The 15,900-nt window shown below is 40.6% G+C and overlaps 1 protein-coding gene across 1 annotated transcript in view; it reads right to left on the bottom strand.

The window, feature by feature from the left end:
• Window positions 1–15,900, bottom strand: part of LOC103375912 (teneurin-3) — a 124,879-nt gene that overhangs the window by 75,857 nt on the left and 33,122 nt on the right. Inside the window, exon 3 of the mRNA XM_008306213.1 lies at window positions 1,587–1,812. Within this exon, the coding sequence (XP_008304435.1) occupies window positions 1,587–1,812 (226 nt within the window). The remainder of the gene's footprint in view (window positions 1–1,586; window positions 1,813–15,900) is intronic.

The following is a 15,900-nucleotide window of genomic DNA, read 5'->3' as shown; positions in this document are numbered from 1 at the left end:
GTTTTCTTGACATCTGTAATTATGTGCTGAACCGGGTCTTCCCTTTTGGCCCCGTTGGTGCGCAGCAGCCCTCTGTTCCCACCCACTGACAAGCACTTGATTTAGAGTCCACTGTGGTGATAGTGATTTATGCCTCGGCTGATGATAGGTGTGCACATATTGTTTTGTCGATACAGCTAAGACAGCTCAAGGTCATTGCGCGGTTAGTATTCAATCAACGTGTCTTCCAGAGAAAGTGAAACTGTCACCACATATCCCAATTGATTCAGTCAGATCATAAGAGGTTGTTACTCCATGCTGCCACAGATGAAATTCAAAGTTTGCATTCATCCAAGCCTCAGATAGAGTCTGCTTGTGCCAAGGAAATATCAAGCTAGAATGCAATCACCTACTCGAGGCCATTTCTGAGTCATGGCGCAATGTACCACACTTCATTAGCTGGGATATTTTGAGCTCACTGATTGAGAAAGATGTAACTGATGTTTCGGGAGCAAAACTTGGCAGAGACTCTCGTGTCAAAGTATGATCTTGCACAGCAAATTTTGATGGAGGACACACAATACGCTTACCAAGTTTCTTGTTAAGTTATAGACTCGCTCTGATTTTAACTGGCAAGCGCTCTGATGCTCACATACGTCACTCTAATCATGCCGTCTTCCTTCTCACTGTGTCTAATTTAGTAATCAGCGCTTAATTGTAAGTGCATACAAAAAGAAGAAAGCCAGCATTATTCTCAAATGAGGAGAAACTACGTCGGTATTAATCAATTGCGGCAGGAACTACGTTGCGTCATGTGCAATTTGTGGCGTAATAATCTAACTTGGTGAGACGAAAACGTTGATGAAAATGTGCCATCCTCAAATATTATAAATCCTGGAGAGAAAATATAATCTTTTTACCCCCTCTGTTCAAAAGAGTGGCACTAAAACATCGATAAAATCATCAACTATTGAGTATGAGCATTTGTTCTTCTTATTCCCAGTGTGTTAAACAGTCCCAGCTGTGTGAAACCCCACTGTTGTTTTGTGGAAGTTGTGGCCTGACCAACCAGAGCACATCCCAGCTGTTTCCTCCACCTCCTCCAGGTCACACAAAAGATTGCAAAGGTGTGCTGAAGTCGTGAAAACATTAATGTAACTGTAGCAGTCGTATTTGTTCTCAAAAAACAAACTGCTGGTTCAGTCATGACTGAATGCGTCGCTGATAACATTCACTGTGAGTTTTAGGAATATGGGCCAATAGCTGATGTTTTAAAAACTCATCAAGCGTGCCAGAGGATGAATGAGACAGGCCAGCAGATCTGGGACATCCAAAACGAGGCAAACAAGCCATCAAATGAAATATGTAAAACAGACTTGTATGTACTCTTCCCTCCCTCGATTTTCAGATGAAATATGTATAAAATTTGGAGATACAATGGGTGTCGGAGAAATGACTGAAACTGAAATATACATTTTAAACGGCAACTTGCCCCCCGGCTCATTTATTTCACATCGTTTTGTTTTCTGAGTCAGTGAAAAAGGATCCGTGCTAACATCTGGAACTGGATTTTCCGGTTCTGTTCTAGGTCACCGTGGGTCACTCACCTGCTCTCCAGGGCCACATTGCTGCCCAGGACCCAGCTGTCCTGCAGCTGGACGCATTCCGCCGTACTCTGCAAGTCAGCCGCCAGGCCGGCTGTTGGTGGTGGACTCGGGCTCCTTTGATTGGCCAGTGAGCTGCGGCACAGGGAAGTGATGGACGGATGCTGCTTGTGTGGAGGTGGGGCCGGTGGGAGAGGAGGTGGGACTTGCTGACTAGACAGATGGTCACCTGGAGAGGAGAGAGACACGGAGACATTAGAATATTAGTTCAAATATCCTTAATAATAGCAAAAATAAAAACAAGTATTTTATTTTGCTGATTAAAATTACACCCACAGTGAAGAAACGGTATTTCTAGGAGACAGCAGATGGGTAAGATTATGCATCTGCCTTGTATGCAAGATATGACAGCACACAGCCACTTAACAGACCCAGAAAAGTAAATACAACCGAGAGCAAGACATTAAAATGAGATGCAACCACTGCAGAAAAAGGGGAAATAAGAGCTGCTTTTATGGCGATACACATAATAATTGTCACAAAACGCCACACGGCTAACAGTTGGGTTCTCTTAAACAGAAGGTCACTTAGAGAGGCAGCTGTTCTTTTATGGGCGCTTAACGCAATGTTTCACGTTTGATTACAGCCAGAGAAGACTCTCAAATAACTAATGACCAGAACATCCATTAGAGCTCTGAGAGAACAGGTTTTCCAATTTCACACAAAGCTGTGTAATTGGCCCCCAGAATGGCATGTGGTGATTATCTATCCATCTTCCCTGTTTAAAAGGTAAAAACCCACAGTGCTGACAATTCTGATTTGCTCCAATGAGCCCCAAATGGGTATCGTCTTTCTTGTCTTACAAAGGCTTGGAGAATATTGAGAAAGCGGGGAGATGCGTCTTTTAGGAGCTTCTGTTGTTTTTGCTTTGACAGCATGAATTTTTATAAAGCCTAAAGGAGCTTAAACGTAGCGCATACGAACACCGGAGGTCAGTGCATGATTTAACCTTTGCTTTTTTTTTCTTTTTTTTTTAACTATGCACACAAGGATCAAAACCTGCTCTGTGCATTTGGCTGCATAGAGCAACTTGACAGAGGGGACACAAGTTGCTGTTTTGAAAAGATCCTTTAATGACCATGCCATTTTTGTCCTTGTGTATGTGCTTCCACCTTTCACTGTGCCCTTCTATGCATCAAACAAGCTGTTCAATGCCGGCAAATGAGCTATTTGGTTCCACACAACTGGGCGGAAACCCGAATGCCATTCAGAGATAGGAAATCATTTCCAGTGCTTTGAGGTAAAAACCTTTAGGCTACTGTACACCCAGGCTATTAGTACAACTGAAGATTACTGAAGATTAGTCCTCTCCTGTTCAAAGCAAAGGGAAATTGTAACAAGCATCATTACAGAGACTAAAGCTTCTTCCTATTAGTTATACAAAAGGACACTGGTCGCTGTAGTAAAATTTACACACACACACACACAAATACACCAACATACACTTATATATATATATATATACACACACATATATTAGCACGCTGGACCTAATCTACTTCTTACTTCAGAAGTCTTCATCATGGAGGCAAGCTGCTCGTTAAGTCCCCACAACATATATTTTTAATAAGTTAAATTATTAACTGCAATTCATAGGTTAATCATGAATTATTAACAGCAATGCATCAAGTATTCGGGGGATGCACTGGAACAAGTCTGTTCAACACAGGCTGCACCCCACAACCCCAAGAATCTATGGCCAGTGCCAGACATCACAGGACGCCCTCGGAGATCCTGACAGACGGGTCAGACCTGCTTTGGTGGCTCAAGAGTTGACCTATATATATATATATATATATATAGACTTGTATATATATTTTTTAAACATTAGTCTCATGTGTAGATGGACAGATGGACAGGTTGGATAGACAGACAAGTGTGGCACAAAGCAGAATCAGAAGCAACAAGAGTCCCCACTGCACGTTCAGAAAACCAATCTAGGATTAATTAATTCCTGACTGCAATTACATAGCAACAGCATGTGGCCGTAAAGTCCATAAAAGCAAAATCATCAAACGCAGATGAAGGTTGTTTTTTTCCCTCTTTTTTCTGGACTGTGATTAGAGTTTTATCAAACCCAATCAAACATGATCCCCTCATCACCCCACATGACCATGTTCAAAGTCCGCTCTGAATCCTAACACATGAATTACCTGAGATCGGCTGCAGTATTGGCTTTTGAAAAATATAAGGGTGCCATGACTTCGTGATAACGAATACAAGACATCCCACTCATCTCCTGGGCTAGACTGTGAGCCCTATTAGAAAAGTGCTAAGTAGGCTAATAGAAATGTGGATTATCTACCAACACTGGCTGGTTTTACTTCACCTCTGGGCCTTATTCCACTGTACGTGCCAGCAGCACCCATGAGCTCCACTTGTCTTCCCAGCAGAAGCATTTTTTTTTTTTCATAAAATCATCATGCACTAGTAAAACAGTAAAATGTCAATGAACAGAGAAGGAAAATGAAGCTGCGAGGACAATCGAATTGACTAGGAAAAACAGAAAAATGATCTAAAATGAGGGTAAGTGGAATGTTGACAACCAGAAAGAATTATTTTTAATGCGTTAACACTTGTTAATAGCCACTTCTGAAGACAAGGTTAAAACAATCTTAATTGTCTATTAAAAGTAATTACAATTTCTCTTGAAATGAGGAAAGCATCCTTTTAGACTCTCTTTAGTAAAACACATAAAACAGCTGATTTGTTTTCTTGTATAAACATCATCTCAGTTTCACACCCACATGAGACAGTCGATCCCTGAAAACGATCTGCCCTCCCATTACGCATTACAAATAAAGATACATGACAGGTATTGCACAAATCCATCCATTTATCTTCATGTCTACGTATCGATCCGGACATCTTTATTGCCCTTGTTTAGTTTCTTACGGCTGCACCACTTGCCCCGACAGCCTGAAAATGCAGCAAACTTGAAACTCATAAAAATGTACAGTATGCAGAGCAAGTGCATTATGGATGATGGGAATAGTGCAGGCACAGCAAGCTCAGAGATCAGGCTAAAGTCTTTCTCTATCATCAGTTTACGGTTACTCCCGAATCAATTTTCTGATGAATCAACATGTTAAAAGGCATGCCCGAACAGAAACATGACATGAACTGTTATTTATTTTTTTACGTGAAAGCACATGCTGAGCACAACGTTCCAAAAAACACAAATCCCAAAACCTTCAAAGGAGTGGGATTTGACATGCAGCAAATCTGAATGTATAATCCCACAATGTACCAAGGGAACATAAAACCCTATGAACTGAATTAAACCTACTGTATGCGGTGCTTTACAAACTGCCATGAGGCTGCTATGCTACTATTCACTGATGCGTCTGTAACCTAGAAAGATCCAGAAGCTTCAAAAGAAAAAGAGCCACTGTTTTCCAAATTAAAAAAAACGTGACTGCTTTGCCCCAAGTCCCATACAAGTAAAATAAAGTGCAGCAGTTAGACTAAATCCTCTATACGATCATAACTTCCTATTGCACGTATATGAGTCTGAGGAGCCACTCCACTGGCCACATCACCCCTTGAGTTATCACTTAACACCAAGTTATGCCCTTTTAAGTATTTAGATCTGAAACCTGACTCCTTGTGGACTTTGAGCGATTAATTATGCAAACATTTTCTTTCCGAGTTTAAGGGTTATATCATCCCCTTAATCTGTGAGCAGTCAAGATCAAATGGTGAATTAGTTGTGTGTGTTTTTTTTTTTAAGGAGACTTCATATGTCTTGATTTTAACATCGGAGTCAAAATTTTAACCGCATGCTCTTATTTCATACACCAGTCACCCCGTCGGTTCAGGTGATGCTGAAAGCCTTGCCTGCGTGTGCGGTGGCCGTTTTTATTCGAAAGGTGTCAAACATCACCGTTTTCGGGCTGCAGTTTGAGGTGTGAGTTTGAATCTAAATTCTGACGAGGTCTCCTTATGATTAACATCTATAAGCGATAACCTCAGTCTGATTCCATGAAAGTCAATGAGCAAAAATGTGGCACCATCTGAGCAGCAGTTCAGTGTTCAGTGTCTGTGTACTTCGCTGCCAAAGTTGGAGATTTGAAAGCCACTTGGGCAAACTATGCTAAAATATGGGCTTTCAGCACCATAGCGCTTTGATTTACATCATCCCCTGCCTAGCATATGTTGGACTGTGCGTTTAAAAAAACAAGCACACTAAACAATGAGCCTTTAAGAAAGTCTGGCATTGTCTTCAATCAAGACACACAGGGAATTAAGCTGGCCTTTAATGTGCAGACTCACTGACTAGGAAGGCAGATGAAACAGCTGTGTGGTTTATGGGGCTTTGCTTTGAAATCAGATCAAGACGGATGCCTCCTTTGCATAATTCTTCAACGTCAGCTTGTCATCATCTCCATCAGCAACATGCTTTAAAGGACCTTTGTGATTAATACTGCATGCCAGAGCTGAAATGACAGACTCATTCCCATCCTAATGATGCTTGCAGTACCTATCAAAAGTAGCTTTATAAAGTCTGTGTATTTTCATTAAAATCCCACCTACACTGGATCTTCGGTTTCACTTCCTTCAACGTTTTATTTTTTTTTTTCAGGGATTTGTGATCTGAAGACTGATAAATTACAGTGTCCACAAGAGAGAAAAAAAAAAAACACACACACACACTCTGTTGTATTAGTGAGCCGAAAATGTCTATCAGTTAAAAATGCCTTGTAATACGCAACTTTCTGAGGGAGCACTTTTCCCCCTCATACATCAGAATGATTTAAATGGTTTAGGCTTGTCCATTCATAGAGTTTAGCCCACTTTAAATGACTGTGTCAGAGGCTATCACTGTCTACAAGCTTAGTTCAGATTTCAGTGCATTTTCTTGAACTTTTTGATGCCACTTCTTGATTTTTAGATGTTTAGGCCAATTAGGTTTCTATGATGTTCGCTCCTTTGAAAATATCCTTTTTTGATTAAAGCGCTGACAAGCCTTGAATACTGCACATAATGTTCCAATACTGAGTCGGGACACAATTAAAAGCCGTTTTGCACTCACTAAGCTTGGCAAGCTCGGTGAAAGCCTTTTCATATTCATTGTGTAAGTACTGCAAAAGGTCTTGTGCCATTTTACTCTCCATTAAGAGACTGATGCAACTGCTAATGGAATTGAAAGGGCATTTGCTTTGACTGGCTTGCCCTTCACCAATAGGAAAATTGCAGTATGTGTGCATCACAAGAATTCTGCCAAAACAGATCACAGAACTTACAGAGGCCACTGCTTTTCTATTACAGCTTAAGGTATTATTCTTTTTTTTTTTTTTTTTTTTTACAAGAGGATATTGACAATTACATGAAACATGCAGCACCACCACTCTGCAAAGTTTGAATCTCAAGAGGGCCTCTGTCAAAATCCCTGTTTGATTTTATATGAAATGAATAATGGATGACCTCTATGATAAAACGTGCCATTTGGACCAGGAAGGATGTTTATATATGTCAAATCAATAAATTCATTCTCATCAATCACTAGATTTCCTCGGCACAACTCTGGAGGCCTGTCGAAGGCGGCGGCGGCGGCGGCGGCGGCGGCGGCAGTATTCTTTAGCAGAAAAAGAGACAGCGGCTTCTCACTGGGAAGCCCTGAAGGTGGGGTGGGGAGGTGTTGGAGGGGGTGGAGGCTTACCCAGTGGAATATGGGACCATTAGAGCAACCTTGCCCTAGGTGAGTTTTGGGGATTTACTCTGCAAAGAGAGTTGGCAATTTTCAGGGACTTGGGGTTTGGAGAGAAAAAAAAAAAGAAGAAGAAGAAGCTGTGTGAATTCCATCATATTTCCTGCCAGAGTACCTTCACTGCGCTCACTGCCTTGCCCACTCTTCTCCTGACTTTCTATCTGATCAAAGACGGAAATTTCTTTCAAGCTATTTCTGAGCAGCGGAATCAGGATGTAACCAATATTTCAAGGATTGCATAATCATTGTATTATTGAAAAAGACGTTCCATTTACCCATACATAATGTGCTCCTACACAGCCATATAGGCATTCATCAACTCACATTCGACGCAAATTCTAGGCTGCCATTCATTTAAAATGTATGATTTGTAAATACACTTAGAAAATTGAACCCGCTGAAGATGCGCCGTGAATATAAGCAGCTTCACATCACTGCTTGTCCATCTCTCTCGCTCTCCCTCTCCCAGACATTGCTACAGATGGCAGATCATCATACAGATGATGACTGCTTAGCAGTTCTTTCTGACAGCTCTCCGATTACATAGCAATTACACTCCTTCTCAAAAGCTGCTTTGACAATTAGCCTGCTGACAAAACACTTAGTTGTATTTATTCATGTGTGGACAGCTTTGGCTTCTTTGTTTGTCCAGAGAGATTGTGTTCACACCTAGATAAAATGTTACAGTTTCTAACTTTGGTGCAGGCGGCACATTTTCTACAGTTCAGTCCTGACATTACACATATCGCTGTGTTTTCTTCAACTTACAGAACTGAAACCTGGCACAGTCCACAGGGAAGTGTGCCAGTTCTCACTTTTCTGAAATATAAACTTTATTTGTGTTCACACAACTTCATCAACCATCCGCAAAGTTAATTTTCGACAGAACAATTGATATTTAAGCACAAAATAAGTGCATTGATTTTTAGTGTTAAGAAATGCCACCAAGCCTTATATGTAAAAGGCAGATGACCTTATTTCCACATTATTCAAATCACTTCAGCGACATCGCAAGAAAGACGCTCACAAAATCAGTGCTGAAAAAAGATAAGCCATAACTCAAAGCCATTTTCGGAGATGTTGTATTTTATTATTTGAACTGTGAGGAGGGTTGTAGTGATTAACCCACAGAGAATTATTACCCCAGTAACTACTTTCACTCAACACACAGTTGCCTGGCTTGTTAATATAAACATATTGATCAGACCGGGTCTAGGAATATGCCACATTAGCATCACAGCTGGTATCAACTAGCTATATTTCTCAGCGCATTGAGAAACTAATGAACCTACCTCGCCAGTCTCAAGTATATGCCATAAATTTGCAATCCCACCTTGCGGTCCCAATTGCAACAGTCAAGCTGGCTACAAATCCTTGGCTTGCCAGTTTGTTTACATCTTTAATGTTCTGTTATAATGACAATAACAGCAGCAACCTGTCACTTCCTATCCCTCTTTTTTTGATGCTCGAGCAAGGGTAAGAGCAGAATAAGCAACAAATTGTATATTATAAACAAATCACGACAAGGAGGTAGGATATGGAGACACTGGAGAGACATGCTCTCATCCAAATGTGCCTCTGCTCTGCACTTTGTCGCGAATATGTTTTGAAAGGGTTGCTGTGGCATTCTTCTGAAAAGAAGTTGCCAGTTTCGATCTTCCTCCTGTGCGTATTTGAACTGAACCGGCCTTGAAGGTAGTCATCCACTCTATCTAAATTGCTGTGGTGGCTTGAATGGCTTGAGACTTCGGTAAGAGCTGTGATGGCGGCTGGCTGATGGAGCCAACATGAAACTTTAGCTGGGGTGGTCCCGGCCACCGCAGAGAGGCTTTTAAACATTCTGAGGCTCGGTGGAGGATATTAAGAAATGTATTTTTCAACTCCACCAAGCATCTGTGTGTGAGGAATAACAACAAAACAATGTTATCCTAGTTCTGCTGAACTGTGAGTCACTTCTCTGACTAAAGCTATATAGATTTGAATTAGTAATTACACACACAAAAAAAAAAAAGAAATGTTGTCTACATCATCTTAGGGGTCATTGAAATGTGACGGCATTCTGAGAACTATTCATGTGCCTCCCCATTCATTTACAGCTCGCTTCCCCAATCACTTGAGAAAATGGTTGCAGGAAAAAAACAAACCACTTATGGTTGTATTGGCACAGTCTTTTCCAATGGTTGCTATAATTGCATTTCCTGTGCAAATCGCTCAGTTTGTGGGGAAACCAGACAAAGGAAGCAGTATCCATCTAAAAATGGAAAAGCCTATCTTTTCCTGATTAATTGTTGGCATATTGTTCTCAACTGGATGCACTCCACTTGCAGAGATGACTAATTTTCACCTCCATTGTGAGGAAATTTGAGAAGGAGATTTATACCGTGTGTATCTTTCACACCGCATTGAAAAAACAAATAGGCATGTGAAACCTATATGATATTCTCTAGAGGTTGAGGTTGTTTTTTTCAATGCTGAGCTCAAACTTCAAGCCGAGTTTCATATTATTTAACCATTATGTGTCAGCATGTTCCTATTAGGGTAATACCACAAAGAAATGCAATGGAATTTTAAAAAGCTGAGTAAAACCTAAACATTAATGTGGATCTGCTGGTTTGGAATAAAGCAAACAGAGTGACTAATTGATAAAAAAAAGTCACCAACTGGGAGATCAGCAATCAGCCGTCTAACAGCAGAATTACTATACTGATCTGGGGTATATTCCTTATCATTGCAACTAATGCTTGTTTTAATTAAAGATTCATCTGCTGATTATTTCCTTGAGTGATCTATTAATTGCTTTTTCCACGAACAGTGGGAAAACAGCAAAAAAAAAAAATCTGATTTTACATCTTATACAATATTCAGATTGCTTGTTTTGTCTGAGCAGCTGCACAAACCGAGAAAAATGTGAAAACAAGACAAAGAAAAAACAGCATCTCCTCACATTTAAGAGGCTGGAACTAGTGAAGACAAATACACGGTGTTACCTTATACTGTACACATTAGGTCAGCCATCAATTATTTATGCAGTGTCATCCAAGTCTCTTTATCTAAGGAACTCGAATGAACAAACAACACATGTTGGTGCCTTTATATCTGCCCCTAACTGACTGCTTCCAACATTCCCACATATAATTCTCTAAGCCAACATTTCTTGCAGCGTCTGGCTCCAGAGCTGGAGCTATAGCACACAAGCTGAAAATCCCTCTGCTTTCCAAAGAGCTTTCCTGAGGCCAAGGCTATGAATTGATACCCCACTGTTGCATTACTCTTGGCCACAGAGCAGAGCACGGGACAAGAATAATAATAGGAGAAATCAGCGGTTTATTCTTACACTGCTCACCAACTCGTGGGTTATTGCGGTGGGGAGGGTTGGCCTAGCGATGTCAATATCCTCAATGGGAATAAGCGATAAACTTTATATGTGCAAGCACATGTTAGGATATACCGTATATACATGTGCACACACACACACTACCACACACACACACACACACAAACTCCCATGTCAAAGCCCGCCGAGAAAAGCCTTGGAGCACTACTGATGTTTTGGAATTTTCCCTCTCGCCTCTCGCGGCAAGAAGAACTGAGATGTAACCTGCGTACCCTCTGAGCCTTGGTGGATGCTCAATCAGCAACATGATATGGCCCACGGCTCTGTGCTGAGGTCACTGCTGGAGTCGTGATGACTGATCATGCATGAGGTAGCAACACAGTGTTTCCTCATGATGTGCCAAGCTAGCCCTGCTGCTTCTACAGCTACTATTCAGCTGCATAGCCCGAGCTCCACCCTGAGGAAACTGGAATCTACCTAAAAGAAATCTGTGTTCTGGGCATGAACATGGAAAATGTAGGGACTTTTAAGACACGGGCACGAAAAAATTTTAAGCCGTTCAGCTGTCAAAAATTGCGACTTATCCCAGGAATTTGGTCATGCTGTGAAATAGAGACGCTGTTCTGATCTGAGGACCAATCCACTCTAATCAAGATGACTGTACTTTTGTACTGAGCCCAGTTGGAGGCGAGGTCTCTCGAGTGGCCCCGCATCACAATTCATTAGCGAAACTGGCCTTTAAAGTTTAATCTGCCGTGCAGTCGTTCTTAATTTTGAACCTCATCTCCCCTCCATTTCAGACTGGCTCTCACACATGTCTACATCATGTTAATCAATAATAAAAGTAGTCAGGGAAGTCAGATGTACTGTCCTTCAAAATCTCTCTAATGCTGCTTTGCTTGACAACAGCAGACAGGGCTGCCTGCGTTCCAGTCTTCATTCACCTTAGAAAATACCACCCTAAGCCTCATCTGTCATGTATCGGCTGCAGCCTAACATTTCACTTTGTTTGGCAGACATTGATTTTTACCTCCAAGGTGTTGTCAAGGAGGCATCCAACTCATACATACCTCCTCTGCTGTCTCTCCAGAGGCTGCTTTAGAAGCAATTGTGGGAACACACACACACAAAGGAAAGCTCACAGAAAGGACTACATTTAAAGGTAGTCTAAAATATTGCTATATTTGTTAAATAAGGACACAAGAGGGGATGGAACGTGTGGGTGATAAGCTGGGGCTTATCGAGGCAGCATTTCTCAGCGCCCCGTTTGTGTTGTTCATGTATTGTAATAGGCTTGGCGGCGTGTAATCCAGATTCAAATATATACTGTAAATACATGCTGATTGTTGATGTGTATCAAAGCATGTCAGCCGTACGAGTGCGGAGCTATTGTGGTTTTACGGGTTCCGTCCACACTGACTCACAGCCAAAAAAAAATAAAAAATCTCTCAGGACACCAAAGCATGTGGTCACTAAAGCAGCCTTGGACCTACTTCAACTGATTTATCCAATCCTCCATCCATATGTTAGGAGTGTTTTCCACCACAGCAAGTCAGATAACAACAATTTATCAACCGCTGTCTCACCACAGCCTCCACCCCGCTCTGTACACAGGCAAACACACACATTTTCAGCCCAGCAGAGTAACACTTTATATTCATTAAGTGCCAAAATGTTATAACAAATAGCCGGCTTAAAAGAGCAACAGTATATCTTGTTTAAGAATTATTTGGCACCAAAGAGAAATGATCTATGAGGCAGCCTTGAAGGAAGCATCCTTCCACAGTTTGATAATAATGTAAACTGCAAGACTAATTAAAATACAGTACATTTGCTGTAAAGCACTTTTACCTGTTTTCGCAGCAAGTTACAACAGCAAATGCAGACACCGTATTAGAATGTGAACAAACTGACTAAAAGCGCTACTGCGGTATATTAGAGGCTCACAAACAGACCTAGTATTCTTTTTTTTTTTTTACACATCAGCATATAAACACACTCTCAGGACTAATCTAACACTAACACTGACACTTAAGTTTTAATGTTCACCATTTTTAACTCTCTGAATTCCTCTGAAAATCACTTATCAGAGCCAGAAACCACAATTTTCCAACTCTTTCCCTGAATGCGTCATGTGTGATGTACAGTTCCACCGGAAAAAAATAACCCAAATCATTTTTATTCTACTTGTCTCATTTAACAAATTCACCGAAAATACAAAGTTTGTGCCAACCACATTCTGTAAAAAAAAAGAAAACATTCTGCAGTAATTGGCACAACTGAGAAACCACGAATGACTCAGCCGGTGTGACAAAAACTCAGGGACTTGTCAGCTGAATGGTGTTTACACAGAGCAGATAGGAGACAGATTAAAAAAGTAAGTAGTGAAATATCTATAACATACACCCAATGTGCTTTTTCCAGTATTAGCAAAAACCAGTGGCCACTAAGAAAAAAAATGTTGAAGGCTGTTTTTTGTTCACTTTCTTTTGTTCTTTTGTTCAATTTTTGCAAAAATAAATAATCCAAGAAACTCAGCTTTCCTTTCTTCTTCTTCTTTTCTGATTTATGGCATTGTGACTGTGTCATTCTGCACAGACATTTCTGAGTTTCCTCCACTTCTATCCATAATTGTGCTGTTTTCATAAAGGAGAGCGATTTTACTTTGCAGTGAAAAATGAGCCCACAGTGGGTGAAAATGTGAAGGGCAAAAAAATGCCAGGATCTGCTCGGGGTTCAAATGTGGGGCTGCAATCAGACCCATCTCTAAAAACCACAAATGTCAAACACATGTTGACAGTAGGAGGAAAAGTCGAGGGCCACCACAGTCAGCAAGTCATCCCATGAGAGCACGGATGTTACATTTCATGGCAATTCAGCCAGCAGTTGTTGGAAAGAAGCGGTCGGTCGACTGCTGAGGCACAAAGCTGGAACGGCTAAACAAGTTTCAAAAGTACAACTGCAAAAAAAAAAAAAAAGAACAAGAACAAGAACAGCCAGCACAATTCTGCAATAACAACTATTTTCTCAGAAAAAAAAAAAAAGACTACACAAAAAGAACTCCTGCAAACTGCAAATTCTGCTCTCTTTTAGTCCCACAATAATTTGATGCTCTCAACAAACCTTCCCTCTTTTCACTCCAGGTTCAATCTCACCTCCATTTTGATATTATCATGTTGTTGAAAATAAGCATCTATAATGACACAGTGCCAGCATGTCTCTTTACAAAATGGCTCAAGAGGAAGACAAAGAAAGACGCAGGCAAGGTTTGGCTGTGCATCGCTCACTCGCTTACATCTTGCTGAGAGCATGCATCATAAAGCTGCACTGTTCTAAAAGCATGTGATAAATATACTGAATATTTATGAAAATGAAAGAGACCAGGGAGAACAACTTCATCATTTAGACACACAGCAGACTGATAACTGCTTCCTACAGTCGACTGGCTTAAATATTAGAAATCCTCTCCCGAAAGGTCAAAAGTTCATTTTCTGCAGCAACAAAATCTTTTCCCAGTGCAGGTCTCTGAATTGTTACATGACTACTTATTGTGACTCATTCTGAAAGAACATCAGCTTAATCTTTCATACTCAAAATGTTGGGTTTTTTTTGTTTTTTACTGCAGCTAATAGCATAAGTAGCAAAAAAAATATCATTTAGGCTAATGGCCGCAAATGCAATCATTGCTATTTAATGGCTTTGATGAGTGTATGTATGGTATACTAATAAAGCTGATGAGGAAACTTTTGTCTACATAATGGAACTGAATTTGCAAATGCAGTTTTATAGTCATTCCACTATTAAATGATCTTGTGTTTCGTTGTTCCTAAAAAGTGACAACTCGGATACACTTGGAGAAGTTTACAGAGATATGAATGATGTGTGTTTGTGGGTGTCACGTTGTGTGCGAGTGGGCAAATGATGTTGACATGGCAAGCGCTGCAGAATAGCACGGAGCAGGTAGCGGTGGTGTATCGACAGCATCCATTATGCTTCTCTGTGCACATTCTCCATTTAGCCTCTTCATACGACTCCACGGGGCCGTGCATGTCTGCAGTTTGGTTGCTGTACTTGTAAACTATGCAATTTGCGTTTCATGCCACAGCAGGCATCAATTAGCACCTCTCTCACGCCTCTACATCTGAACTGCATCAAATTTGGTTCTGTGCTGCCGAGAACATGATGTGAATTTGTCGTGACTCAATTGAAAGGGAAGGAAATGTTCAACACTGAGGAGCTCACTTATTGCTCACCTTGTGCTTTTAAATCAAGATTGAATATCAGATGTTGTGGTTCATAATCACAAATTGAAATGGCATTCATCACAGTTGCGGGATTATCTGAAAGAGGCACAGGATGATAGAAAAGAAATAAAAGATATTTTGTCTGGGATGCACCTGGATTTTTTTTAAAAATACACATCACCCAAATAAATTAAGGCTTTATTTGTAGACTTTTCACAGCATTGGGGGGAAAAAATGTGTTGAACTGCTGCATTTTGTAAAGCTCTCTCGCAAAGTATAATGTCATGTGCTGAAATCACCGATGCCCCAGATACAACTGCACGAAAGGTCAAGTTCTCAAAGTTCTTATATCTTTGGATTTTACAGGGAAACCCCAGCAATTGTGCATTTTTAAGGTTTTATCATCAGACTTCACAGCTGAGTGTACCTCATATCTGACATTGCCAGACATGGATACTGTAAGTAAATATCTCACTACTCTTTACTTGCAAATAACACAAAATCAGATAAATTGAAGATGATTTTTTGCAGATCTTATGGTCTAAAAAGCACAGGGCCAGCTGGAGACCAAGACAGAGAGAGAGAGGCAGCATGTAGCAAAGGGAACAGAGCACTTTCAGATAATATAAAACCTTTAAAAATTATCTCAGGTGAAAATTAAGAAAAGTTACAGTTAACAGTTTAAACCCACCTGTGTATGCGTATGTTGTGTCAAAGCAGGTAGTTGTATGAATATCTAGATGTGCCCTCATCAATAGAAAGCAAGATGTGTGTCTAATCTCCAAGAAACCTTGTTTTCTTTGACCATGACAGCATTTTTTTTTCTCTTGACACTCTATTTCCAAATCTCACACAACTTAACTACAGAGTGGTCTCATCGGTTTAACTCAGCTGCATCCCAATCATTGGGGCTGAAGATCAGAAAACACGTGTGTGCTGTTTCAGAAGTCTTGTCAAGCAACCTACTTA

This window comes from Stegastes partitus, unplaced genomic scaffold (genome assembly GCF_000690725.1).
Source record: "Stegastes partitus isolate 25-593 unplaced genomic scaffold, Stegastes_partitus-1.0.2 Scaffold3630, whole genome shotgun sequence".
Lineage (NCBI taxonomy): Eukaryota > Metazoa > Chordata > Actinopteri > Pomacentridae > Stegastes > Stegastes partitus.
The sequence above is the reverse complement of the archived record's forward strand: the minus strand, read 5'-3'. Positions and strand labels throughout refer to the sequence as shown.